At 38.8% G+C, this 23,721-nt stretch overlaps 6 protein-coding genes and 1 long non-coding RNA gene across 15 annotated transcripts in view; 4 read left to right on the forward strand and 3 right to left on the reverse strand.

The window, feature by feature from the left end:
* The window catches only part of LOC124404510, a 17,031-nt gene extending 9,614 nt beyond the window's left edge, over positions 1-7,417 (reverse strand). Inside the window, exons 1-2 of the long non-coding RNA XR_006929012.1 lie at positions 7,285-7,417; positions 5,467-5,473 (exon numbers count right to left, since the gene is read on the reverse strand). This is a non-coding gene — a long non-coding RNA (uncharacterized LOC124404510). The remainder of the gene's footprint in view (positions 1-5,466; positions 5,474-7,284) is intronic.
* Positions 1-7,949, forward strand: part of LOC124404502 (fatty acid synthase-like) — a 26,968-nt gene extending 19,019 nt beyond the window's left edge. The window contains exon 17 of the mRNA XM_046878670.1: positions 7,566-7,949. The gene's annotated coding sequence lies outside the window, so the exon portion shown is untranslated. The remainder of the gene's footprint in view (positions 1-7,565) is intronic.
* LOC124404503 (fatty acid synthase-like) overlaps positions 1-23,721 on the forward strand; it is a 26,462-nt gene extending 2,741 nt beyond the window's left edge. The window contains exons 7-17 of one of the 2 annotated variants that reach the window (XM_046878672.1): positions 129-289; positions 407-724; positions 833-1,643; positions 1,753-2,151; positions 2,254-4,223; positions 4,350-5,184; positions 5,456-5,928; positions 6,028-6,282; positions 6,429-6,683; positions 7,287-7,515; positions 23,711-23,721. In XM_046878672.1, the coding sequence (XP_046734628.1) occupies positions 129-289; positions 407-724; positions 833-1,643; positions 1,753-2,151; positions 2,254-4,223; positions 4,350-5,184; positions 5,456-5,928; positions 6,028-6,282; positions 6,429-6,683; positions 7,287-7,475 (5,666 nt within the window). In that variant the 3' untranslated portion in view covers positions 7,476-7,515; positions 23,711-23,721. Of the gene's footprint in view, positions 1-128; positions 290-406; positions 725-832; positions 1,644-1,752; positions 2,152-2,253; positions 4,224-4,349; positions 5,185-5,455; positions 5,929-6,027; positions 6,283-6,428; positions 6,684-7,286; positions 7,950-23,710 lie in introns of those variants that run through there. The other variant, XM_046878671.1, reaches the window with a different exon arrangement.
* Positions 7,529-13,072, reverse strand: LOC124404506 (putative uncharacterized protein DDB_G0289963). 6 transcript variants are annotated; one of them, XM_046878683.1, is made up of 4 exons: positions 13,006-13,072; positions 10,642-10,895; positions 10,198-10,482; positions 7,529-8,560 (listed from the first exon to the last, which is right to left on the reverse strand). In XM_046878683.1, exons 2-4 carry the CDS (start codon positions 10,887-10,889, stop codon positions 8,347-8,349), a joined length of 747 nt encoding a protein of 248 aa, XP_046734639.1. In that variant the 5' UTR covers positions 10,890-10,895; positions 13,006-13,072; the 3' UTR covers positions 7,529-8,346. The 6 variants fall into 6 exon arrangements, with proteins under 6 accessions (XP_046734639.1, XP_046734638.1, XP_046734635.1 ...); XM_046878682.1 differs by lacking the exon at positions 13,006-13,072 and adding an exon at positions 12,825-12,998; XM_046878679.1 differs by lacking the exon at positions 13,006-13,072 and adding an exon at positions 12,825-12,998 and having other exon boundaries at positions 10,642-10,933.
* LOC124404678 (zinc finger SWIM domain-containing protein 7-like) lies at positions 14,780-15,506 on the forward strand. The gene is made up of 3 exons (XM_046879011.1): positions 14,780-14,894; positions 15,043-15,262; positions 15,359-15,506. The coding sequence occupies exons 1-3, from the start codon at positions 14,780-14,782 to the stop codon at positions 15,504-15,506; spliced, it is 483 nt and encodes a 160-aa protein (XP_046734967.1).
* On the forward strand, positions 15,368-17,613 carry LOC124404508 (cell cycle checkpoint protein RAD1). The gene is made up of 5 exons (XM_046878685.1): positions 15,368-15,604; positions 15,686-15,910; positions 15,981-16,175; positions 16,921-17,196; positions 17,286-17,613. Exons 1-5 carry the CDS (start codon positions 15,512-15,514, stop codon positions 17,313-17,315), a joined length of 819 nt encoding a protein of 272 aa, XP_046734641.1. The 5' UTR covers positions 15,368-15,511; the 3' UTR covers positions 17,316-17,613.
* LOC124404505 (transmembrane protein 181) lies at positions 17,755-23,083 on the reverse strand. Of its 3 annotated transcripts, XM_046878675.1 has the most exons (14): positions 22,824-23,036; positions 21,571-21,657; positions 21,296-21,471; positions 21,102-21,205; positions 20,878-21,027; positions 20,704-20,806; positions 20,469-20,622; positions 20,308-20,388; positions 20,119-20,218; positions 19,764-19,891; positions 19,494-19,643; positions 19,295-19,397; positions 18,791-19,021; positions 17,755-18,224 (listed from the first exon to the last, which is right to left on the reverse strand). In XM_046878675.1, exons 2-14 carry the CDS (start codon positions 21,571-21,573, stop codon positions 18,091-18,093), a joined length of 1,617 nt encoding a protein of 538 aa, XP_046734631.1. In that variant the 5' UTR covers positions 21,574-21,657; positions 22,824-23,036; the 3' UTR covers positions 17,755-18,090. The 3 variants fall into 3 exon arrangements, with proteins under 3 accessions (XP_046734631.1, XP_046734633.1, XP_046734632.1); XM_046878677.1 differs by lacking the exons at positions 21,571-21,657; positions 22,824-23,036 and adding an exon at positions 23,066-23,083; XM_046878676.1 differs by lacking the exon at positions 21,571-21,657 and having other exon boundaries at positions 22,824-23,035.

Consider the following 23,721-nt stretch of genomic DNA (forward strand, 5'->3'; position numbering starts at 1 on the left):
ATACGATCAGTTATAATTATTCACGCACCACTCTATGTGTTGTCGTGCAGGTATTACTTGTATCAATACTGGCAGTGAAAAAGACGACGATGAATGTATAATGTGATTTTTATTCCGGCATTCGATAGGTGAAGCTCTCATGAAAATTCCTGTATTTGCCAAGGCTATCGAAAAGTGTGACGCAGCTCTCAAGCCACACGGAGTTGACATTATTGATATTCTGACGAACAAGGATCCAAAAACATTCGACAACATCTTGAACTCATTTGTCGGAATCGCCGCAGTTCAGGTAAATTGAAATTCCCCATTTGACGACCATTCTAGGCTTACCAATGAACATTATGCGCTGATCAGAGGCTACAAAAACAACCGCACTGATGTCCATTTGTATTCTCTTCATTCGCAGATTGGCCTAGTAGATGTTCTCACGTCCATAGGAATAGTAGCTGACAATATCATTGGGCATTCGGTGGGAGAGTTGGGCTGTGCCTATGCAGATGGCTGCTTCACTGCGGAACAAATGGTCCTGGCGGCATATTCTCGAGGTTTAGCTTCGATCGAAACGGAATTAATTCACGGATCGATGGCAGCTGTCGGCCTTGGCTACGAAGAAATTAAAGATCTATGCCCACCGGATATCGAGGTGGCTTGTCACAATGCTGCCGAGAGTTCGACGATCAGCGGACCAGCTCAGTCCATGAAGAAATTCGTTGCCGAATTGCAGGTACATCCCAGGCATTCGTATACTCGGGCAGTTCTCCGAAAGCCATGAGTAGCTTGATCAAATATTTTTCCTAGTCTTCGTTATTCCAGTTACAATTTCTTTTCACAGGCAAACAACATCTTTGCTCGAGAAGTCCCGTGCAGCAACATTGCATACCATAGTCGCTACATAGCAGCAGCGGGCCCAAAATTATTAACTTACTTGCAAAAGGTCATTCCTGATCCAAGACCTCGTAGTCAGAAGTGGCTCAGCACCTCCGTACCTCGAAACAAGTGGAACACTACTTCGGCTCGATTGTGTTCAGCCGAATACCACACGAATAACTTACTGAGTCCGGTTTTATTCGAAGAAACTTCAAACCTCATACCAAACAATGCAATTACCATTGAAATAGCGCCACACGGGTTGCTGCAAGCCATTTTGCGGAGATCCTTGAACGAGAACGTCACCAATGTGGCTTTAACTAAACGTGGGCATAGAGATAACGTCCAAGTTTTACTGCAAGCTGTTGGCAAGCTTTACGAAGTCGGTTTACATCCGAATTTGGCCAATCTTTACCCGAAAATCGACTACCCAGTCAGCAATGGAACTCCTATGATATCTCCTCTGGTGCGTTGGGAACATTCGGATGACTGGTATGTGACCTGCTATAGGATGCAGGAGAAAATCACTTCGGGTGAAAGAACTGTGCAAGTCACACTTGCGGACGAAGACTTTGAATGGATGGCAGGTCATGTGATCGATGGGAGAAATCTGATTCCTGCGACTGGTTACTTGGCACTGATTTGGGAGACTCTGGGTATGATGCGAGGCGAACTGTACACCGAGATATCAGTCGTATTCGAAGATGTCAGGTTTCACCGAGCAACCACAATTCCGAAAGAAGGCAGCGTTGAGCTTACGCTCATGCTTCAGAAAGGTACGATTACGTAGAATACCACAGTTTTACGCTGAGCAGTCAGTTTTTCCACAGCATAACACCGAATCGAATTGGTAGGTAATTATACTGAACGTTCAACTGTTGTTAGGATCGGGTAGATTTGAAGTTGTAGAAGGAGGTACTGCCGTTGTAACTGGGGTAATTCGTGCGATTTCGAACCCAAGTCAAGAACGCGTGAGCAATGAAACACTGTGCGAAGACCTGGATGAACTAAATGTAACCAGCAGAGATGTTTATAAAGAGTTGCGTCTTAGAGGATATCAATACACGGGAGTGTTCCGTGGCATTAAACATGCATCATTGAGAGGGACCAAGGGACGCATAGCCTGGACGAACAATTGGGTAGCCTTCATGGATAATATGCTACAGATGGAAATACTAGGAACAGACACCCGAGGACTTTACGTTCCAACCGGTATTCAGAAGCTTGTCATAGACACTAAGAGTCATTTAAATGAAATTCGGAGTATGTCTGACGATGAAAAAGGTACGAACTGCTTTCTCGATGTGTCACACTGTCAGTGTCGATGTATATTCAATCGTTGTTCTTCGTTAGGAGCATAAACATTTTCATGTTCTCTTTTCGCAGAATTCACAGTGCAAGTCGACAGAGACTTACATGTCAGTGTGGCTGGTGGTGTTGAAATAAGAGGACTGAAAGCGGGCGCTATTGCTCGCAGGAAACCAGCTGGGGATCCCGTCCTTGAGAAGTTCCAGTTCATACCTCATCGAGATCTGGCTGAAATGGCATTGAAAGACATCACTCGCATCGCTACACATATAGCACTTGAAAATCATCGTGGTTTTAGAGTGAAAACCGTCGAATTAATGGGTGAAGAAGATAACATCTCACCTGAATATCTAACGTCCCTTCTCATTCAAGAAATTTTGAGTGATTTACCCTTGATCCAGGCCGATATCAACCTTGTGGGATCTCGTGAAAATTTTAGCAACGATGTAGTTCCATCTACTATTACAGTCTCAGGACTGAATCGACTGTCCAGTGACGGTGACGCTTTGATGGTGATTAGTCACGGTGTCTTCGCGAGCAAAAATCACGAAATTTTGAAACAACTTCAAACGGTAATGCTGGACGGAGGATTTTTACTAGCCAGAGAACCGTTGAATATCGATTCCGCCATTTTTGCGACTATAAAACGTGGAGGCTTTCACGTCATCCTGGAAAAACGCACAGATAGAGAATTCATAATTTTACTACGTAAGCAATTGGGACTGCCAGAAATATCCGCAGTTATACCGATCAACAATGACGAATTCACATGGCTATCCAAACTTCAAGCTGCTCTGGAAGCGGAAAGAGAAAAAGGAGGTAGCCACAATCGTCGAATACTTCTTCTGAGTGAAGGGAATTTCGAAAGTGGCCTTTTGGGACTCGCGAACTGCCTTCAAAAAGAACCAGGTGGCGAAATTATTCGAGGACTCTTAATTCAAGATTCGAGGGCTCCGAAATTTTCTCTGGAAAATCCATTCTATTCCGAACAATTGCGATTGGACTTGGCACAAAATGTTCTACGCTCCGGAAATTCATGGGGTTCGTATCGGTTTCTTCCATTGGATCCACCGCAAATACAGCCTGTTTATCAGACTGAGATACGTCAACGAGTACGTGGTGATTTGAGTTCACTCAAGTGGGTAGAAGGTTCAATTCAGCCGGGATTCAGCTCCGACCACTTGATCAAGGTTCACTGCGCGTCTCTAAATTTCCGCGATATTATGGTGAGCACTGGAAAATTAGCATCTGAAGTTGCTGGGTCTACAAGGCTACATCAAGAATGTATGATCGGACTCGAATATGCTGGGACAGATCCGAAAGGTAATCGAATCATGGGAATGGTCCGGGCTGGATCCTTTTCGAACTTCTGTATTAGTGACCCGAGACTTGCTTGGTCAGTGCCGGATGACTGGACACTAGAGGATGCAGCTACCGTCCCTGTTGCTTATGCAACTGCTTATTATGCACTTTACATCTATGGCAGAATGCGAAAGGGCGATAAGGTTTTAATACACGTCGGAACCGGCGGTGTAGGTCAAGCAGCTATCAGATTAGCCCTCTGCGAGGGCTGCGAAGTCTTTACGACAGTCGGAACTCCGGAGAAACGGGAATTCATTAAAAAGCAATTCCCGCAAATTGATGACAATCACATTGGCAATTCTCGAGATACCAGTTTCGAGCAATTAATTCTTGGAGAAACTCAAGGACTCGGAGTGGATATTGTGCTGAATTCTTTGGCAGAAGAAAAATTACAAGCCTCGGTTCGTTGCTTGGCACAGGGAGGTCGGTTTTTGGAAATTGGCAAATTTGACCTCGTAGCTAACAACAACCTTGGGATGGAAATATTTTTGAAGGAAATCAGCTTCTATGGTATTCTGTTAGATAATTTATTTTACGTTTCCGATCGCAAATCAGAGGAACTGAGGTTACTAGTCCACAAAGGACTATCCGCCGGTGTAATCAAACCAATTTCCAGAACTGTATTCCCAATGAGTCAAACCGAAGAAGCTTTCAGGTACATGGCTGCTGGAAAACACATTGGCAAGGTTGGACCCTCTCTTCAGATTACTTTTGAATAATACGTATACTTCGTCACTATTTTCCTCAGATCGCGGCCAGAGTTGGCAGCAAACACTAAATTTGAACTTTCGTTTTTGCTTTCGCACTTTCAGGTACTCGTCAAAATCCGTGACGAAAATCCAACCGATGCGCCAGCTCTTCCTCTGGCGCTACCTCGTTACTATTGCTTAGCAGACAGCAGCTACCTTATTCTTGGTGGCTTGGGTGGATTCGGTCTGGAGCTGGCCGATTGGCTGGCAGTTCGTGGAGCCAGGAAACTAGTTTTGACGTCGAGAAGAGGAATCAACACCGGATATCAACGTATGCGCATTAATACGTGGAAAGGATGGGGAGTGGAGGTTGTCGTAATTGTCGGAAAAGATCCCTCGACTCACGAGGGGTGCGAAGCTATTCTGAAAGAGGCAGCGGCACTTGGTCCGGTAGATGCTATATTCAACTTGGCGGTGGTACTCAAAGACGGCCTGTGTGAGAATCAAACAGTGGAATCATTCGAAGAGTCCTTCAAAGCTAAAGCCTGGGCAACTAAGCAGTTGGACAAACTCTCCAGAATCTTGTGTCCAAAACTCAGGCATTTTGTCGTATTTTCATCGGTGTCCTGCGGTAGAGGAAACGCAGGGCAAACAAATTACGGAATGGCCAATTCTATAATGGAACGAATCTGCGAATCGAGAGCGGCTGAAAATCTCCCAGCCTTGGCCGTTGAATGGGGAGCTGTCGGTGACGTCGGACTAGTCGCTGAAATGCAAGAGGACCACAAGGAAATTGTCATTGGCGGCACCTTGCAACAGAGAATATCTTCATGCCTGCAAGAACTGGATGGTTTTCTACGACAAAATTCCACCGTAGTCTCAAGCATGGTTGTTGCTGAGAAGAGGGCGGCTGGAGGTGATGCTGCAAACATTGTCGACACAGTCATTAACATAATGGGTATGCTAAACAAGATACTAATTTTCCAACGTCCGATCTTTCCCTCCCAATCAGTTCTTCGTAAAAAATCGGAACTCCTCTGAATGTACTCACTACTTGTGTTCGGTGTTCCTTTGAATTCACCGCACTGAAAGGTATGAGTTATCTTTTACCCGTCAAAATGTTGATTTCTTTAATTTGGGACGAAAGTTTCTTGCTAATTTATCTGGATAAGTTTCAATTAATGAAATATCAAGTTCCACTTGTACTTAAAAGAACGTATTTTGAACAGGGCTCAAGGACCTCAAAACTGTCAGTGTGCACACGCCTTTGGCAGAAATCGGAATGGATTCCATGATGGCCGTTGAAATTAAACAAACCTTAGAGCGTGAATTCGAAGTGTTCATGACTGCGCAAGACATTCGCGCCCTCAGTTTTGCGAAACTGCAAGACCTGTCTGTGAAATTGTTGGAAGAGAGTGCGAAATACAAGAAGATCGTAGAAACGGCGCGCGATTTAGGTGGTATAAAAATATTAATGCGGACTCTGGGAACGACGGAACTCGATAAAGATATTTGCGTTTCTCTGCCTACTCAGGCAGAGGATAGACGAGGAGAAGTTTTTGTACTGCCGGGAATCGAAGGAACCCACACCGTATTTAACCCAGTGGTTTCTAAACTAAGATCTCCAACGACTTGCTTACAGCTTCCGACAACTATTCCAAACGTTGTATCGATTGGCGATATGGCTGACTATTTCTTGCCGGTAAACATCATTAATTGTTCTCCGAAGTGATGCGCAACCGTAATAGCTTTCAATTTCCGAAATCTCGATGCAATTGAAACGTCGTTTTACAACTTGCAGCATGTCAAGGAAAGGAACAAGGGTCGCAGAGACTTCGTCATAGCTGGATATTCTTACGGAAGTTTAGTGGCTATCGAGCTTGCGAGACGTTTAGAATCCGAAGGACTCCATGGTCGTCTTGTGTTAATCGATGGCGCGCCCGATTTGTTGAAAGCAATAGTTGATCAAAATTTGAGTGCGGAAACTGATGACCAGCTACAATCTAATATACTTTTGGGGATAATGGATATTCTCGCACCCTCCGTCAACCCAACGGTAGGTTTTATTTTTTTCTGGTGATTCCTACTACGATTGCGTGTACCTCGCAAATGCTGAATATATCGACGAGGCTTTACTGAATATAAATTGCTTGAACACGCACAAGTTTGATCAGATTAATAAACAAAGCTCTGTTGTTTCAGCTTGCTGCGGAATTACAAAATTGCGTCAACTGGGAGAGTAAGTTGGCAGCATTTACGAAAACGTTGCCAGAAGCAAAAAATTTAAATTTCTCGCCAGAAATTCAGCAGGAAATATGTTCTGCAATTTACCACCGAATCAAAGCAGTTCTGAATTACGACATCTCAGCATTGCCACTTTTAGAAACACCGATAATCTTACTTAAGCCTAAGATTCACTCTGTACGTTCGATGGCGGAAGATTATGGTTTGAAAAAGGTAGGCTGCTGCAAACGTTTTGCATCTATGGTTCTGATTACTCTTAATTCTCATTCCGACAATATTTGATGATGTATCACTGAGAACCTGGCATGTCAATGCCAGAAGTATAGAGAATCACTTGTGGAGAATGGTGTAATTAAATCGAACAGATGACACGTCAGTTACGTACATAGAAATCGAAAAATTAATCGGTAGATTTCCGAAAACATAAATAATGCAAAAGTTATACAATTCTGCTCCAAATGTCTGGAAAATATTCAATTTGCAGTTAGATCTGCCGGTGATCAGGACACCTCAACTGAAATAATTTCAAATCAAAGTATCTATACAAAATTTCTCGGAATTTGATGAAGTTTTGACGGGCTCTCCAGAGACTTTCCTGAGTCTTCCAAAGTTCGAAAATGTTCTGAGAACTCCCCGATCTCTTGGTCCATTCGCTACCTTGACATAGTATCGTTAGAACACTTTGATAAGCGAAGATCATAGTAGTATTTGGATCATTCACACACGAATTCCTGACATTGGTTATGTGCTGTCGTCAGAAGTCACCACAGTCAATATTAAATTGTTCGCTACCATCAATTCTCATTTCCTCGACAGGTCACCCGGGGAAAAATAGAAGTGCACTACGTTGAAGGGAATCACGCTACAATGTTGGAGCATAATGTCTGCGCTACAGCTATAAACGGAGAACCTATCGAAGATGCTGCGTCGTTCAAGAAAAGCATAATGGAAGATGGTGCAAATCTAGCACCCCTCATTCCTGCAAGTAATGTCAGCAAAAGTTAAGTTGGTGGAAAGACAATAGGTCCTACACTTATTTAATTTTGTATGGAGAATTGTTAACATCCTGTTATGAAAAACAATTCCAATGATATAGTAATATAGTGAATTTTTCTTCCAAGATCATGTCAATTATTGTCTGATTGAAAAGTGCTCGATAGGGAAAAAATAAAGAGTATGCAATGCAATCATTTTCATGCAACCACGTTTTAATGTAAAACAGATTATACATAAATAGAATATGAACCTGAATTTTCCACTGCACTGGTCCGACTAACGTAATGAAATCATTTCAACATTCACCCTTGAATTCACCGTACACTCGCGTATGTTTATTACAGTCGGCCTCATCATCCAGTGACAAGTTTAGGTTGCCTCGCTCCGCCCGAATTCCCGTTCAAGTCCGTCGTTGCCAAGTATCCCGTTACTGCCTGTTGGGGCTGTCTGTATTTGAGTACCTCACATATTCTTACGATCTCACAAAAAATCACCACAATTGTCACTTTTAGTTGAACGGGTCCAATTCATTTCTCACATTTGAACTTATATCCTAACTTAAGTATTGAGAGAAAACGTAACAAAATTTATTCGATAATATAAGCTACAGCTAACTTGGGTAGTTAACTATCCTATCGCTTCCATAAAAAGTAACAGTATTCAGTAATTTCAACACTTTCAATATTATAGTGTACATTTGCATTGCCATTAATAATCATTGACAAACAATGATTGATAGATTCTTCGCAGAGGCGATGAAGATATAGAAAGAAAATGATTTGATCAGATATTATGCGAGAATTCTGATGGCTATTGATTAAAACTTATTGTTAGTACTAATGAATAAAGACGAAAAATACGAATTGTTTCGTAGCTTCTTTCAAAGCTCCATGGGTTCGAGTTGTGGAGAAGATTGATTTAAATCTATTATACCGCTGCTATTATTGTTGTTGTTGTTACTATTATTATTGTTATTGTTGCCATCTTCAAGGAAGTTTGGAATTCGCGTTGATGTATCTCGAGGTACCGGTAATACCCTGACGAGGTGTTTACTCGGTGGTTCCCAAAGTACTAGCGCCATTGAGGGTCGTTCACTGAAAAAGACAGTCTTTCACAAGTAAGTCTGGCTCTTTCCTACTTTCTTATTAATATTCAAGTTACTGCACCCAAGAATCGTTAAGGGGTTACCCTACATTGAAATTATCGATATGAAAGTATTAATTTTTTCCCTTCAAACAATATTTTGCACGGTCAAGATTTATATGCAATACGAGTTAGCGATGTTAAAGAACTGGCAAAATAAACTAAATTTGTTTACTGTAAAATATTTTGAAAACACGTTTTTCTTGAAACAATTTTTTCTAAAGCAGTGTAATCGATGAAACGACTCAAGATTTGGTACACATATTTAAAGAAATAGTACTCATTAATCCATGGTAGCCACTGTAAACGGCAAAAAAAAAAATTCCCTGACTTTTCCCTGATCTTCTATAATCAAATTCAGATCCTTCCCCCCACTAAAGTGCCAAGTAATAGTGCCAATAACAATTACTAATTAGTGAAGCTATGATTTGAGTGGTATTCAAAAATATGTTCATAATGGTGACGGAAAGTAATTTATACGCATCCGAGCATAAGCATAAAAATACTTTTTTTTCAATTATTTTGTTACATAAATCTTTACAACGAACATTTTCAACTTTTTTACGAAAGTTTCAATGTAATATTTAGACCCATATGCAAACGTACTTATTACGAAGATTGACTATCTTTTGTAGAGACTAGAACATCCTTTCGACCTATGCTAACCCCTGCAGCTTGTCCACTCCATTTATAATATCTCTGTAGGTGCACAACGCTAATGGAAGAAAAATACCCAGGAAACTGGTTTCCTCTACGTAATTTATGAAAATGTCTCTCGTGTGTAGTCCGAGATTTTTCGACTGAAAAGCAGTTAATTTTTCAACATGATTTTTATTAATTAAGTATTTCTGGCATGCAATTTTTCCGAACTTGCATTTTTCGGGGAAGAAGCTTAGTTTTTTGTCGTTCTGACCACCATTCCTTTTGCCTGACTAATTGAAAGATTCTCTGACTTTCCTGACCAATTCAAGAATTCCCTGACTTTGTTTCAATTTCCAATTTTTCCCTAACGAGTGGCTACCATGTAAAAAAAAATACAACATATTCTTGAGCTAAAAGCATTGAAAAAAAATCAGGAATTTTTTTCCCCGTCATAAAAGAGGAAAAAGGAAGAAAAGTCTCTTGATCGAAAGGCAATACTATGTAGTCGATGAGCATATTTTTAATTTTTGTGTCACACCACCGATATTTTTGATATCGTGTACAACGATTGACCGCGCACGAGAACTATCGAAAGGCACAACGAGGCATATCTTCATCAAATTATATATTTTTTTTTCGATAACATTTTTTGGACACACTCCTTAACAATGAATAAGTACATAAATTTTTATCAAAAAATTATTAATGTAGTGTCAGTAATTTTTCCGAAATTAATTTCTAAAAATTAGACTGTTTAGTCTAGTAGGATAACCCCTTAACGCATTGATAATGGCGATAAGTTCAAACTTATAATAGTATCTGTGGAAGAATCATTCACTCTACTTATTGCGTACAAACTATTTATTCTTCTGAAATCTTTGAAGGAAACTCCACAAAAATGAGCAAAATCTAATACTTTATTATGCACAGAGGATAGCATACTCACAGTTTAGATAATAGCGCGGCAGGAATTAGGGGCTCTTCTTGTAGCCGTCTAACTTCCTCAGATAGGACCAGTCTAGGCTTTCTGCAGTCATTTTGATCAAAGTCTACACCCTCAGCGCTTTCCATATTTGAGTTCATATATTCTAAATTATTGCACACATTCGGCGGCGAGTGAGATGTCGATGTCGCAGGGGGTGAATTTTGAGCTTGATAATTGGAACTAATGTGCAGACCTTGAAAGTGTGAGGCAATCTTTTCTTCGGTAATAAATTGCTTAACTTGCCGACTGTAACATTTAACACATTTCTGTATTAATATATTTTGTTTTCCGTCAAATTTTATGTGGTAGACATATTTGATTATACAGACAAATTTTGGCACATCCGTAATTTGGGGAACTCTGGATGTCCGTTAGATGCAGAAAATATTTTCTGTTGACACTTACGTGTCTGTGATATCTGGTGTGCTCAATTTTCTTTTTTGGTGCAGCGACATTGTGCCGTAGGCAGGCTGGCTTCTTTCACCAGTAAACCTGATCAAATCTGGTTGCTGCAAAGCTGGAACGCTCCATGGCATAGACAACGCTGGTACCTGTGGCATTTGCAACCAAGGTCCGCCTTGTTGCGGCGAGTTTTGTTGACCCATCATATGTTGGAATACAGACTGTGGAGTATGGAGGTTAGCTCCACCCATCGTACTCTGCATCGGAGGGTTTAGATGGTATTGCAAAGCCATTACTACCCAATATCTCAATTCAGTTATTCTTTTCGGCCTAATTGATCAACTTATAATGAATTACCTATAAATATATGTTTTTCTATACATATAAATTCACTTTAGAGCTCAATATTCTCAAGCTACATTAAGTAAGTGCTGACTGCAAAATCTGATCGCTCCAAAGACTTCCTATTGCTGTTCCTTCTGTGGTTAACATGGAAATATTGTGGATAAATGGGCTCGACGATCTGGATCAAAAGTTAGGGAAAAGCAAAAAAAGTGTTTAAAAAATCTCGAGCAATATTGTTTGCAGTAGGTAATGATAGTCAAGGTGGCCACTACATCTCCATTACGAAATCCCTTGACTTTTCCAGGTTTTCCAAGTAAAAATTGGTTAACTCTCCCTGGCCAATTCGTATAAATTGGTTATAGCAAATTGAAAATTAGACGTATTTTCTATACAATTTCTTTGGCTGAAAGTATAAACTGTTACTTGGGTCACACTGTTCCATTTAGCCAATGCGAACAATCGTTTGTAAGCTGATATTTAGGAATATTCAAAGTTTGAAGAGTACCTTCCGAAGATTATAAAAGAATTTGCATTCGATCTAATTTATCTAAGGCTTCAAAAAATTGTAGGATGTACTTCTATGAAAAAAATGTAGTTAACAATTCCCTGACCTTCCGCAAAATCCTGACGCTTCCAGGTTTTCCAGTATTCCTTAACCAATGGTCACCCTGACAGTGAACTTGAATAAAATAGCATCCCTACCACGTAAGTTAAATTAATCTGAAGAAATTGGAAACAACACATACTAAGATATCAACAATCTGACGAGAAGTTTTACAATCGGAACAATACGTTCAAAACGATTAAACTTTGGTGTTTTTGTTGCAATTCTAATGTTCTTCGGCTGATTTTCCTTGCTAATCAGTTGCCCACAGCTGCATAACAATTGATTCCAGGCCAAAATACCCTCGACAGAATATTCCTGTTCCAAAATATCTCCCGACAAGATATCTCTGAAATACAATTTCAGTTGTGCGCCTGTCATACGGAGGCTGAAATAATTCTAACCTTTTCCAGGGATATTCCGACAGACGATAATTTGGCATTATATTGCATAACAATGGATCCCAGAACAAAATATCAACAAATATCGACAAATGTACACATATGTCGTACGAGGGGGTACGTTGTAGTTTTGGTTAAAATTTTAGTCTAAGGGATTTTGACGTGATACCGATCTCCACATATTGTCTGCAATAGGACAATAGAAAATTTTTTAGGAAATCTTAGATCACAATAGGTATTGTTATAACGTGCAAGTGTAATTGATAACAAAATATCTATTGTACCATACTTACACTTATCTATTTTTATTCATTCTTAAGATAAATTTTTGTTCAAGCGATCTCTGGAAATCTTTATCGAGACCAAAATAAGCCCAAAACCATTAATATCGGCTCCACAACACCAGAGTTTAATCACTTTGATCCATCCAATTACAAAAGCTTTTTTTTATAATTATGGATAGGTTGTGTCATTCGAATTTGCTTATCTTAATTTTTGATATGGTATAGGAATGTTGTTTTATTCGTGTTCACCATCATTGGCACGAATAATATTGCTGGGAATTTTTTAAATGGTTTTTCTCTATATCTAACTTTTGACTCAGATGTTGGGGCACCTTCATCCATAACCTGAAAACGTTTCGAATCGAGAAGAAAAACTTACTGAAAAAACTTGGGAAAACTTTACGTGTCATTTGCTGTGCAAAGTTCGCGTCTAATACAGCGCAACGCTTTCTATCAAATTTAGGCTGAGCATACTGTTTATGTATTACTAGTGCAAGCCCGCGACGTATTCCCATTGTAAAACATAAATAAAATTGTCGCATACATACATACCTCTTCCGTTACCAATCAGATATCGCCTGCGTGATTTATGTTACCTACGTATTTATATTCTTCGGTTTTTTGTCACTCTTTTATCCACCAATTAAAGAACAATGCCAGAAATCAACCAGATTTGTGAACAATGTTCCGAATTATTTGACAGAATGCTGAATGACTAACGAGCTAAGCTCACTTCTCTCGCAGTTTCTCTTCACTGGCGCAGGTTTCGCGTAAGTCCGTGAGTTGTATGCCGTGAATATGCAGCGAACGGTGCACCACACAAGACAAATGCTATCTACTTATCCCCTTCCCCTGTTTCTCATCGCACGAAGCTTTGCGTGTAAGTTTGCTACGCTCGCAGGCTGCTCGACAACTCTGACGATTGCTGCGAAGTGCGAGTTCAACCATCAACCGAGGCGAGAACAGGCGAGAACCAGTTGGAACATTCCGGAATATACTGTAGCGTTCGAACGGTTAAAAGAAATTTCAGTTATGATGATTACCTCGTTTTTGTTCAGTATATTTTGAATCTTAAAGCAGAGTTGTAAGTTACGATTGGATTAGGAAACAAAAGAGATAATTTTCTTCGATATATTTCTGTATCACTTGAACGTAGTCCTTCTTGGGTTAACTGACAGTTGAATTCAAACATTTCAACGAGTTCGGAGTTTTGTATGTCATGTATGTATGTACATGCATTGAATGTAGCCGTTTATGGTCCAACGATCACTTTGGTGCGTAGCGTGCCGTATTTGGCATATTAGCCCGTTGGGAAAACGGCTTATTTTCCTAATAAGTTCATTGATTTCATTCGAAAAATTCTTGAAAATGGTGACAATTTTTTGGGCCATGCGATGAAAGTTTTAAGAATAGATATTTATCAAGAACTTCATTGGTATAGTTACAGTAACTTGAAAAACTGTCATTTTCACATACTTTAACTCAAAGCAATGTCTGGCCGTAGGAAATAAAATTTCTACTTTCTACTGCACACCTGTGCATAACACTGGTGTCACAAATAAACAAAATATCGGAAAATGGATCATTCTACTCAACAACCATAACTCACTGAATGTGTAATATTTTTAGCTGAAACTTGACTGGGTAACTCTTACGATTTAAAAAAAAATAAAAAAATAGAGACACTGCGTTTATTTGAGTAAGCGAAGTTGAATTTTTGGAATTAACAAGTTTTACGATAGTTCATTACTTATCTTGGATCAAATCAAATTATTTTGGATGTTTTTCATACGGAATTTACAATAAAAAAATCACGGGGTTCTTTTGACCATAGAGTGCAACCTAAGGGTTAAAAGCGAATGGGCTCTACTGTTTGAAAAAAAAATTAGGAAAAGAATAAAGAATCTTGAAAAATCTCCAGCAACGTTATTTTTTCCAATGATAGTGAAGACAAATGAAGAAATATTCCTACTGTGCATTACACATGAATTTGAGCAAATTGATATGAAAAAAGCTAAGACTATTGAAGACTGTATTTCTTCATATTTTTTTTATCCCATTCCAATGTTTTAAGGTCCATTTTATTCACGATAAAGATTTCCAGAGATTTCCTAACTAAAAGTGGATAAAATTCTTTTGTTAAAATGATGAATTTCTGTATGTACCGTAGGTACAACAGATGCTCACCAACAATTACATTTACACATTACAACTATGTCACAATGTAAGACTTCTTGAATGTTTTTCAGACGATTTCTGTTGAGCAGCTACCAAAGCGATTCTATAGTCAATAAAATAAGCTCAAAAACATTGGAATCAGATCATAAACACAGAATTGATGACATTGCTGGAGGAAGTTTTTGATCTCTTCCTAACTTATTCGGATGGCGCGACTCGTTCATCCTTGAACATATTTATTGATTATACCCACAGTTGCTGTTGAATTCCCAAGCTTTGTATTCGACCATAATGACAGTCATTAATTGTTGAACAACGAGCATGATGACATGTCTTTGGAGGGAAATTTTCTTCCTATAATTAAAAACAAACCTCAGGGGGCCGACACAAGTTTTTCACTGGCGTCAAAGCAGGTCCTGCGTGAAGTCTCTGAGAAGTTTGCAAGTGAAAAAAAATGTACATCATATTTATGATATATTTCCTTGTAATATTAGCCTGCCAGAAATAGCCATGAAATTTTTGACAAATACTGTTCAAATCTCCCAATCTTATTTTGTTGCATATGTAATTCATTCCGTTTATTTAATGCTAGTTTCTGACGAATCATTGCTGCGACTTTACGGCATATTTGGTTCAACTTTCGAGCGTGCTCTTGAACTACATGAATTGGAAAGAGTAAAAAAGATTTGCGTTAAATCTGAGCCAGGAAATAGTGCAAACGATGCTCGATGGCTATTGCAAGTGACGGGCATTTCTGGAGAAATATATACGTTATTTCCTGAAGTTAATTTCTGCAGCTGTGCATCGTTTAGGTATACCATTAGATAAATAGACTCCGGCACAGGTTTTTTGAACTTCTGAAAGTTTTTTCACCCAAGGGCTGAAAAATATTAAATTATACATTATAGGTACCGTGTTCTCAACGATCAAGCAGAACATACATGTAAACATATTTTAGCAGCTTGGCTATCTTCTGTTGATAACAAGAAACTTTCTGTCCAAGAAATCGCATCACCGCTGTTTCGCGATTTGATGAGATTCCAGGTAACGTTTTGACAAAAATGAGTCAGGACACTGCGATTTACCAATTAGTTGCAAAGCTGAAAAATCTTAAGACTGTTGTTCAACTACTGAAAGCAGTCAACTTCAAAGAGGTGTGCATGCCATTTTTTATGAAATTTGTAACAGCATTTAGTATAACGAAAAACTAATGGTGTAATTCATAATAATTTCAGACCGCTACATGTTTTGGCACATACAATGGGCTGAAAGTAACGGTTGAAGATTCAAAATGTATGCAAGCAAGTGCGTATATTCCTACAGAAATATTTGAGGAATTCAATTTGAAAGAGGATGTGATATTCAGAATTAATTTGTCAGTATTAGTCGAATGCCTGTGTATGTTTTGGGGAGAAATAAACACTCAGGGTAGTTCGGTTGCTCTGCAATTATTCTACAGGGTGGGTAGAAGAATCCACAAGGTTTGTCCCGTGAAAACGAAATCGGATTACAACTCGATCTGAATTGCAGGGTGTTGGGTATCCTGTAACTGTACTCATTGAAGAAAACGGTATAGTGACTGATTGTTCATTAAAAACTCAGGAACCGGATGAACTACTGGATTTCAATCTTGCTCAAGATAATGTATTAAACAAAGTATTACTCAAAACTGATTTACTCAAAGACGTTTTGTCGGAGCTAGATCCAACCTGTGATGTGATAGAGGTAATTCATTCATAACAAATCGGCTGTATCATATGAATTCAAAGTTGGGAAAATAGATAGAATCATTCAAACAATTTCCAACAATGTAATTTGTGCCAGTGATGGTAAATACGAATGAAACAACATTCCTACTCTGTAATAGAAATACATTTGAGCAGATTACAGTATCGTTAACTACGATATCAACAATTTTATAAAGGATTTTATAATAAGAATGGTCAAAATAATGAATGATAAGTATTTTGGATTCAATTCTTAATGTTTTTGGTCTCGCTTTGCTCGCTGACCAGACTCTGATATTGTCTATAAAAGATTCACAAAATTTTACATTATAGTGGAGTAACAATGCACAAATGTAATTGTTGATAAACGTCTATTAAACCCTATCTAAACACAACTTTGTTTTTATTTGGATTGGAGATTTCTAAGATGAACAAAATAATGCCAAAAACATTAATCAGAACTGGATCAAAAATACTAGAGTTTGATCATTCTAATGATAAGACCTTATCTCAAATTGTTTATATTTAGGCTCATTTCATTCGAATTTGTTCAGATTGATTTCTATTTGATAGAAAAAGATATTCTTTTATTCGTGTTAAACATTTTTACCACAACGACATTGTTTTCTCTTTTTCTAATTTGTGGTTCAGATGGTACAGTCCATTCACCCTCAGTTTACCAATCCAAACCAACTAATCTAGTCTTCAATGAGTGATTGACGAATGTTAAAATTCTTTTTCAGCTATTACTATCACCTGAACCACCGTACTTGAGAATAAGCACAGATGGAATAGCTGGAGAGTGCCAAGTTGAAGTACCTCGTGATAGTAACCTTATAGAAAGTTTTCAGTGCAGCACAACGGCCAGTTCGTGTTATAAACTAACTCATTTCAAACCAGCTATGAAACCATTATCCTGTGCTATTATTGTGTCAATAAGAACAGACAAATATGGGCTGCTCTGTTTCCAGTACAAGGTCAAAGCAGAAGATGGCCACACGTGTTACGTAGAATATTATGTGAGTCGTACAGTTATTTTAAAACTTAATCCAAGAACTTGGTAAAATGCTTTCTAGTTGACTTGTACTTTTATGCTTTTTTTTTGCAGATCTCCCCTGTTGTGGACATGGACGATTAATATTATAGTATCATGTATACTTAAGTTGAAAATCAATTATTACTGCAGTGTTCCACAAACTGGGTCGTTTTTCTCGTCTGCAGCTCGTCTGCTTGTAAGTTTAGGTACAACTTTCTTTCTTTTTAATTTATTTACTTGTTAGAAGTTAAGTTTGGCAAATATATCATTTAAGGTAAGCAAGTTTTATATTTTGATATGCTAGTGTATTTTTAAACATGTAATTGAATTCTCTGTGGTCAATTATCATGCGTTATGTATAATGAAAATCGTTTAACGAGCAAAGACATAAGGTTGTAAAATAACTAAACCATTCTTTTTCGGAAATAATGAATTTTTTGATGGAATATTATACGCATGATTTCAAATCCTGTGGAAATTCGCCCTTTGATTTCAATATATAATTGCGAAAGGTCATAATAATGATCGTACAAAGGCGATATCAACAGAGAGTGCTTATCGAACTGTGTAACAGCTGCCCAAGCGGTTTTTAATAAACAGCAAAGATATAATATATTTATACAGATCGATGCCAAAAGACATCTTCATTAATGTCAAAAGACAACCACGAACAACAATATTTCCATGAACAAACTAAACTGCTCTTTATACCGTTTTCATTCTGACATCTCACTCCACGCCTGCTTCATATTTCTTCTGTTTCCTTTGCCTCTTTTTCTACTTCTGTGTCATCATTGACTTCTCCTTCATCACCACCTTCATCTTCTTTTTAAGGCTATTTCCTCTTTTGAGGTATAAGTGTGAAAAATTTGCCACCTCAGTCACTGTCGTCGGTATTTCGGGGCGGCCGAGTCAACGGCCGACGACTCTCCTCATCAGAACCATAGATTACATCTTCGTCCGATTCGTTAATCATAGAAAAAGCTGGGTTGTCTTTTGTTATCGAAGAATCTATAAAGATGGAACACATATAAAGAATTCCCAGCAACAAGAAGAGTATTAGACCTCTGGATCATGGATTCTGTTTAAACTTCTAGGGGCTTTTTCGTGATATAAAATGTGGAGTCTGTGATATGTAGTTTCACCTAATATGCATCTCTTCACTCCGCTTGCAAATGAGTACATTAGCATTTTGCCTTAAATTTTAATTTCCATTGTCCTTTTATGAAGTTTGAATTATATGAGATTTCATATAGATTCAAGTACGAACGGATATATTATTTCAGAACTATGTGAAGTAACTATGAATTTCGACGAGCTGATCTATTGTAAATTGAGCGAAGGTACACCCATTAGATGAAACTACGTATCAAGGGCTCTATATTTTGGACCAAAGAAATACCCCTATTAATTTCACCCGAATTCATAATCTAGTAGCTTGATTCCATATACGTAAAGGGAAGAAAATTAGAGCCATAACAGTTGGCAAAACTTGAAAATCGACCAGAAAGTTAATTCAAGTGCTGTTCCTACAGACAGTAAACAATTGAATATTGATTGTGTTCATTTTTACTCACGTTGCCCATACACCTGCTGTAGAGCCGGTGCGTAGACATAGGCCATTGTGTAGAGATAGAAGTTGAGGAGGCCATAAAGTGCCATAAACTGAGCGGAAGTTCTGTAGTACGTCGACAGTCTGGAAGCGAAGCTGTCCTCAAATACACCAGTCCCAAAATGTCGTGTTGTTACCAAAGTGCAGACGCCGGCAACAACGCCAGCCAAAAGCGTCAGGAATCGCAACCTTAAATCTGCACAAACATGTGTTACGAGAACCAGAAGAGGCTGTTTTCGAATATCTAAACAGAGTTGAAATAAATACTTGCAGGAAAAGTAATAATCAAACATCCAGATCATGATTTCTGCTGCACCTTCTGGGGGTGTTTTTTGGGCTTAAAATTTAATCTTAATATTCTATGCCCAGGAAACAACCTTGGCAGTTTCACCACAATCTATGACCCAGAAGTCTGATGCTCTCCTCGTCAGTTAGAAAATAGTAAACATTAATTGCTATAGGGTGTTACCGAAATAAGGCATCGAGCGCAATTCGCTGTACGCTTGTAGTATCAGCAAAAGTAGATATGCCACGTAAACCCCTCCAATTGTGAAGAAGAATACCTTGAACCCCTGAAAATGTTAAATGAACATTTGTTGATTAAGGAATCGTTGGAAATTTCCGCTGTTAGGACCAATTGACGATAAACTTGAAAAAGACAAACTTACGTAGTAATTTGAAGTGTCTAGAACATAATTGTAGGTAGGGTCTTCAAGTTCTGTGCACCGTAACCACATGGCAAGTGTTAGGGCTGCACCCCATAGCATTCCGACTACTAGCAGTTTGGGTAGATAAAATGTGGCCAGTCGCCTCTCATTCTAAATGAAAATAGACAAATGAATAAGTGAACTTTTGACATTTGATAATCTAGGTTTACCTGGCTCACACGTTAATTTTGATGATGATTTTAATGAAGCCATTGCAGTTTAAAAGCGCACCTGTCGTAGACCGTGGTAGACGCAGAGCCAAAACATGAGAATAGCACACAAAAAGGTTGTTTGCAGTATGGCATCGAGCATTCCAGGCACCCAAGAATTCACCAAAAAAGTCATTGGAAAAAGTGGATCTAGGACCAGAGATTACAATTTTATCATCAATTGACAATAAATCTCAACATCTAACGTTGAGTATTTTACGCAAGAGTAAATATTAACACAGCTATATTTTCCGTCAGTCACATGGTCAACAGTGGTCAGTGAAATGGCAAATGTTCAAAACTAACATTATTCATTATCACCCCTGTACCATTACCTTTTTATTGGAATAACGATCATGACCAAGTGAAAAACTTACTGTTATAAAGAATCAGGAGTGGCAGGAGAATGGACAACCACTTCTGTTCAATGGACCAATCGTGAACAGGATATTTTCGCAGTGAATGACCAAACCAACACTAAAATATATAATACAATACCATGATGTTACGATAATTGCAGTAATGTGATCAAGTCCAATGTTATTGTAATAAAAAGCGTGATATACCGTCACTACGAAAGTTGCCAGAAGAAAGATCAACCTGAACCATATTTCAATCTGCGTGAATGCCGGATTGTAATTCTTGAACTGTGGAAGAAAACGTCGGTAGTAATGAAGTGATAACGGAAATGAGAACTCTATGAAGACAATGATACATTCTCACTAACATAGAATGTGAGGTCACGAATGATGTATCGCTGATAAAAACTTTCTAGCCCGTGGAAACGCACGGTGATTATGTAATGCGAATAGTCGAGAAAACCGAGGTGCACCACGACTAACTCCTCGCAAGATTGGCGTTCACACTTGAGGTGCCTCGTCCTGGAGAATGAATAGCATGAAATTTGAGATGGAAAAGTAATTACCTGTTAAATTAAAAAACACAAAATTATCTGACTATACCTGTTGTGGCCAGCTTCCGGTGCTAAAATGGATACAGCTTTACGGTCTGACACTTGACCGTCGATGGAGACGCTGACTTGAAAACTCTCGTCGTATCTTTCATCTGAGAAATGTTGAAACATGAATTCCAAAAGCGAAAGCACTACGCTAAAGACGACTGAAAAGTCTGCTTACTGTCGACGTTGGAGGTGGACAACTTTGCAATGACCCAAAGCTGCTGGCTGTAAGTAGAAAGGGCAGGTGTGCGCATGATGTATGGTCCTGTGGCCATTTCGCTGCCATTCAAATGTGCCTTTTGCTCCGTGGTTGAAGTTATCGGTGGACCTATGAGTAGAAGACATGATCAAGGGTGTCATTTCTTAAATTGAGTTTCGTTTCAAGTTTGTTGCGCAAAATACCTGCTAGGCCAATGAATACAGCGAGTCCAAAACACGCGAAGAACGCAACGAAAACCATGACAAATTCACGCTTGTGCATCGAGTACAATCGCATTTGGACAGATCTGAAATGGTGCGAAGATGCAATGGTCAAATAGTTTCGTCAAGTTTATTGTGATTGAATTAATTGAAAGTGTTCAAAGAATTGTGCTAACCTTTCACAACGGTCATGGTGGTAGGCTGGCGCAATGTACTTGTTGAATTCGCTGAAGATATCGCTGAACTGAGAGAGTGCATTTCTGATCTTGAAGTTCCAACCTCCAGAAGGTAAATGGTATGAATATCCTAAGCTCGCTCCATTCATCTTCGACATCCCAATAACGCGATTCGTCTGAGAACATTAGGAAATTAACTGATTATACATTTGTTCAGTAGTAACCCAATGGCCAAGCTGTCGATCCTCATATTAGTTGTTTTTTAATATTCCCACCATTCTCTTGTATCATTGAAATTAAGCCAACTTCATTGTATGTTAATTATACGGATGGCAGTATGAGTTGAAATTCGTAACATTAACCTGACGTAACATTGAAAGAAATCATAATTTTGCAAATTTTAAACTAATTCGGATCAGTTGGGATAGTAAAATGAATATTTCTTCGCTACATTCAAACCGTATTCTATGTTCTTATACCACATTTTGTACAATTCTAAATTCTGTACGAACCAGCGATTATATCAAATTTAAAAAAGCTTCATTATATTAGAGAAATAAATTAGTTCCTGGATCTATTAATATCACTGTTCGAAGTAGAAATTTGATCAGGCTCGCCTGATGTCCCAGCAGCTCCTGATCAGGTTGAAATCAGGCATCCCTCATTAAGGTGCACCTGACATGGCCTTGTCAGATTAATAACAGGCATGTCTGAGTAGGACTTGCCTGATTTAGCCCTGAGTGGGCTCAGGTCAGGCAAATTCTACTACGGCGCACCTGATCTATCCCTGACTAAATGTAAACCCGACACATTGCAAGTACCACAAGAGGCCACTAGGCGTCATGAAAGTCCTTGACGTTCTCATGATGAAAACATGAAATGAATTGTAATAAACTGTGGCCATCCACCTGCAAATCGAATGATACAACATTTTGTAGTTTATTATTCTGGTAGATGTCTACCTACATATACTGATCGGCTGCTCATTTTTGGTAGCCTGAGCTTTCCATCTGTATGAAACTAAATAATTTGTTACGTTATTTCAAAATTAATATATCTGAACAATCATTGCTGGAGTCTGATCATGCAGTGTCTCAACCTGCCCGTACAAACGTCTGATGAGCTACGTTGTTGATTAGGGTCTGACCATCGTACCTGAACTTACAAAGCCTGATCAGGGCATTTCTGGAACGGCACGTTATATTTTTGGTCTGGCCCTGACCAGGTAACCTGACTTGTACCTGGTCAAGCGGCAAGGTAAGCCTGCCATGGCCTTGTCTGAGCCTGATGAAAATTTCCATACTCGGGGTATAAAGCATATTTATTAGGTACACAAAACAAGGAACGTCTGAGAAAATCTCTCGATCCACGAATATTATTCAGAGTTTCTCAAGGCATTTCAGAAAAAATGGGAGTTTTGACCGCATTGCAAAAGAAAACAAAAATTTCAACCATGGAACGGAAAGAATAATTATTTATGGAATCAGCAAGTTGCGTTTCGGGATATCAAGACTCGGTTCTTTTATACCTTTCGAAGGATTGCACGAATATGTAGTTACTGCGAACTACTGAGAATGACGCGGAATATTCGGAAAATCATCACAACGAGTTGGGAAACAGCACAACGGGGGCACGGAGACGCTGTTACGCGTTCGTCGACGACGCGGTACCCGTCTTTTGAAAACTATAACAAAACGCAATGAACGGAAGGAAAATCCGCCAACTACGGCGGCGCGCGGCGCCTCGGCGTTATCATATTGATCCATGTACCTTGAATGCAGCCCAATTATTGTTAGGATCTTAACACATGCATCGGAAACTGATTCTCACGTATATTCAGAGTTAGTACGGTGGATTGGGGTGCATGAATGTATATTTTAATTTTAAGAAATGTGAAATTTATTTATAATCTATATTTTCTATTAAATGAGTGTATTTTTACGCGTACACTATCTTGTGCGGTAACTTAATTGAGGGGGTGGTTACACTGGTCACACATTCGCGCTTGATTTTCGAATTAGTTTGAATAACTATTATTGATACAGAAGGCTCGCGAATAACAATTGATTATACAGCCGAAAGATACTAGATTTGTCTTCAAATTAAGCGAAATTCGAATTTCGAAAAATGGTCGGTAATTGTTTGACTTCACGAATTTAACTCGAAACTGCAATATCTTTCAACACTTTTCTCACGATCACTTCTAAACTGACAGTACGATTCTTATGATGTTTGGTACACATTCTATTCTGATACGTAGTCTTCACCATAAATAGAAAGAATTTAGTTGAGACTAGACTCTGTGAGTTGTGAACTAAATACGTGAAAAGATTCGATAAAATTACGACAAACGTACTGAAATTATTTAATCATACAATTGTTGGTTATTCTTGAATCTCCTCGCATCAATGGTAGTTATCCAAAAT

Source organism: Diprion similis, chromosome 3 (assembly GCF_021155765.1).
Source record: "Diprion similis isolate iyDipSimi1 chromosome 3, iyDipSimi1.1, whole genome shotgun sequence".
NCBI classification, from domain to species: Eukaryota; Metazoa; Arthropoda; class Insecta; order Hymenoptera; family Diprionidae; genus Diprion; species Diprion similis.

Excerpts from the sequence above, each read along its gene's own strand:
- LOC124404506 (XM_046878678.1), bottom strand. The coding sequence starts at position 11,130 with ATGTTAACCACAGAAGGAACAGCAATAGGAAGTCTTTGGAGCGATCAG. Across the intron at positions 10,483-10,641 it reads ACACCAGATATCACAGACAC|TCGGCAAGTTAAGCAATTTA; the intron begins GTAAGTGTCAAC and ends TAAATGTTACAG. Across the intron at positions 8,561-10,197 it reads GCCGCGCTATTATCTAAACT|TGAACGACCCTCAATGGCGC; the intron begins GTGAGTATGCTA and ends TGTCTTTTTCAG.
- LOC124404678 (XM_046879011.1), top strand. The coding sequence starts at position 14,780 with ATGTCTTTGGAGGGAAATTTTCTTCCTATAATTAAAAACAAACCTCAG. Across the intron at positions 14,895-15,042 it reads AGTCTCTGAGAAGTTTGCAA|TTTCTGACGAATCATTGCTG; the intron begins GTGAAAAAAAAT and ends ATTTAATGCTAG. Across the intron at positions 15,263-15,358 it reads TGCAGCTGTGCATCGTTTAG|GTACCGTGTTCTCAACGATC; the intron begins GTATACCATTAG and ends TATACATTATAG.
- LOC124404508 (XM_046878685.1), top strand. The coding sequence starts at position 15,512 with ATGAGTCAGGACACTGCGATTTACCAATTAGTTGCAAAGCTGAAAAAT. Across the intron at positions 15,605-15,685 it reads AAGCAGTCAACTTCAAAGAG|ACCGCTACATGTTTTGGCAC; the intron begins GTGTGCATGCCA and ends TAATAATTTCAG. Across the intron at positions 15,911-15,980 it reads CTCTGCAATTATTCTACAGG|GGTGTTGGGTATCCTGTAAC; the intron begins GTGGGTAGAAGA and ends TCTGAATTGCAG.
- LOC124404505 (XM_046878675.1), bottom strand. Across the intron at positions 19,398-19,493 it reads TAGACACTTCAAATTACTAC|GGGTTCAAGGTATTCTTCTT; the intron begins GTAAGTTTGTCT and ends TAACATTTTCAG. Across the intron at positions 18,225-18,790 it reads ACAGCAGGTGTATGGGCAAC|ATTCTTCGATAACAAAAGAC; the intron begins GTGAGTAAAAAT and ends CCATCTTTATAG.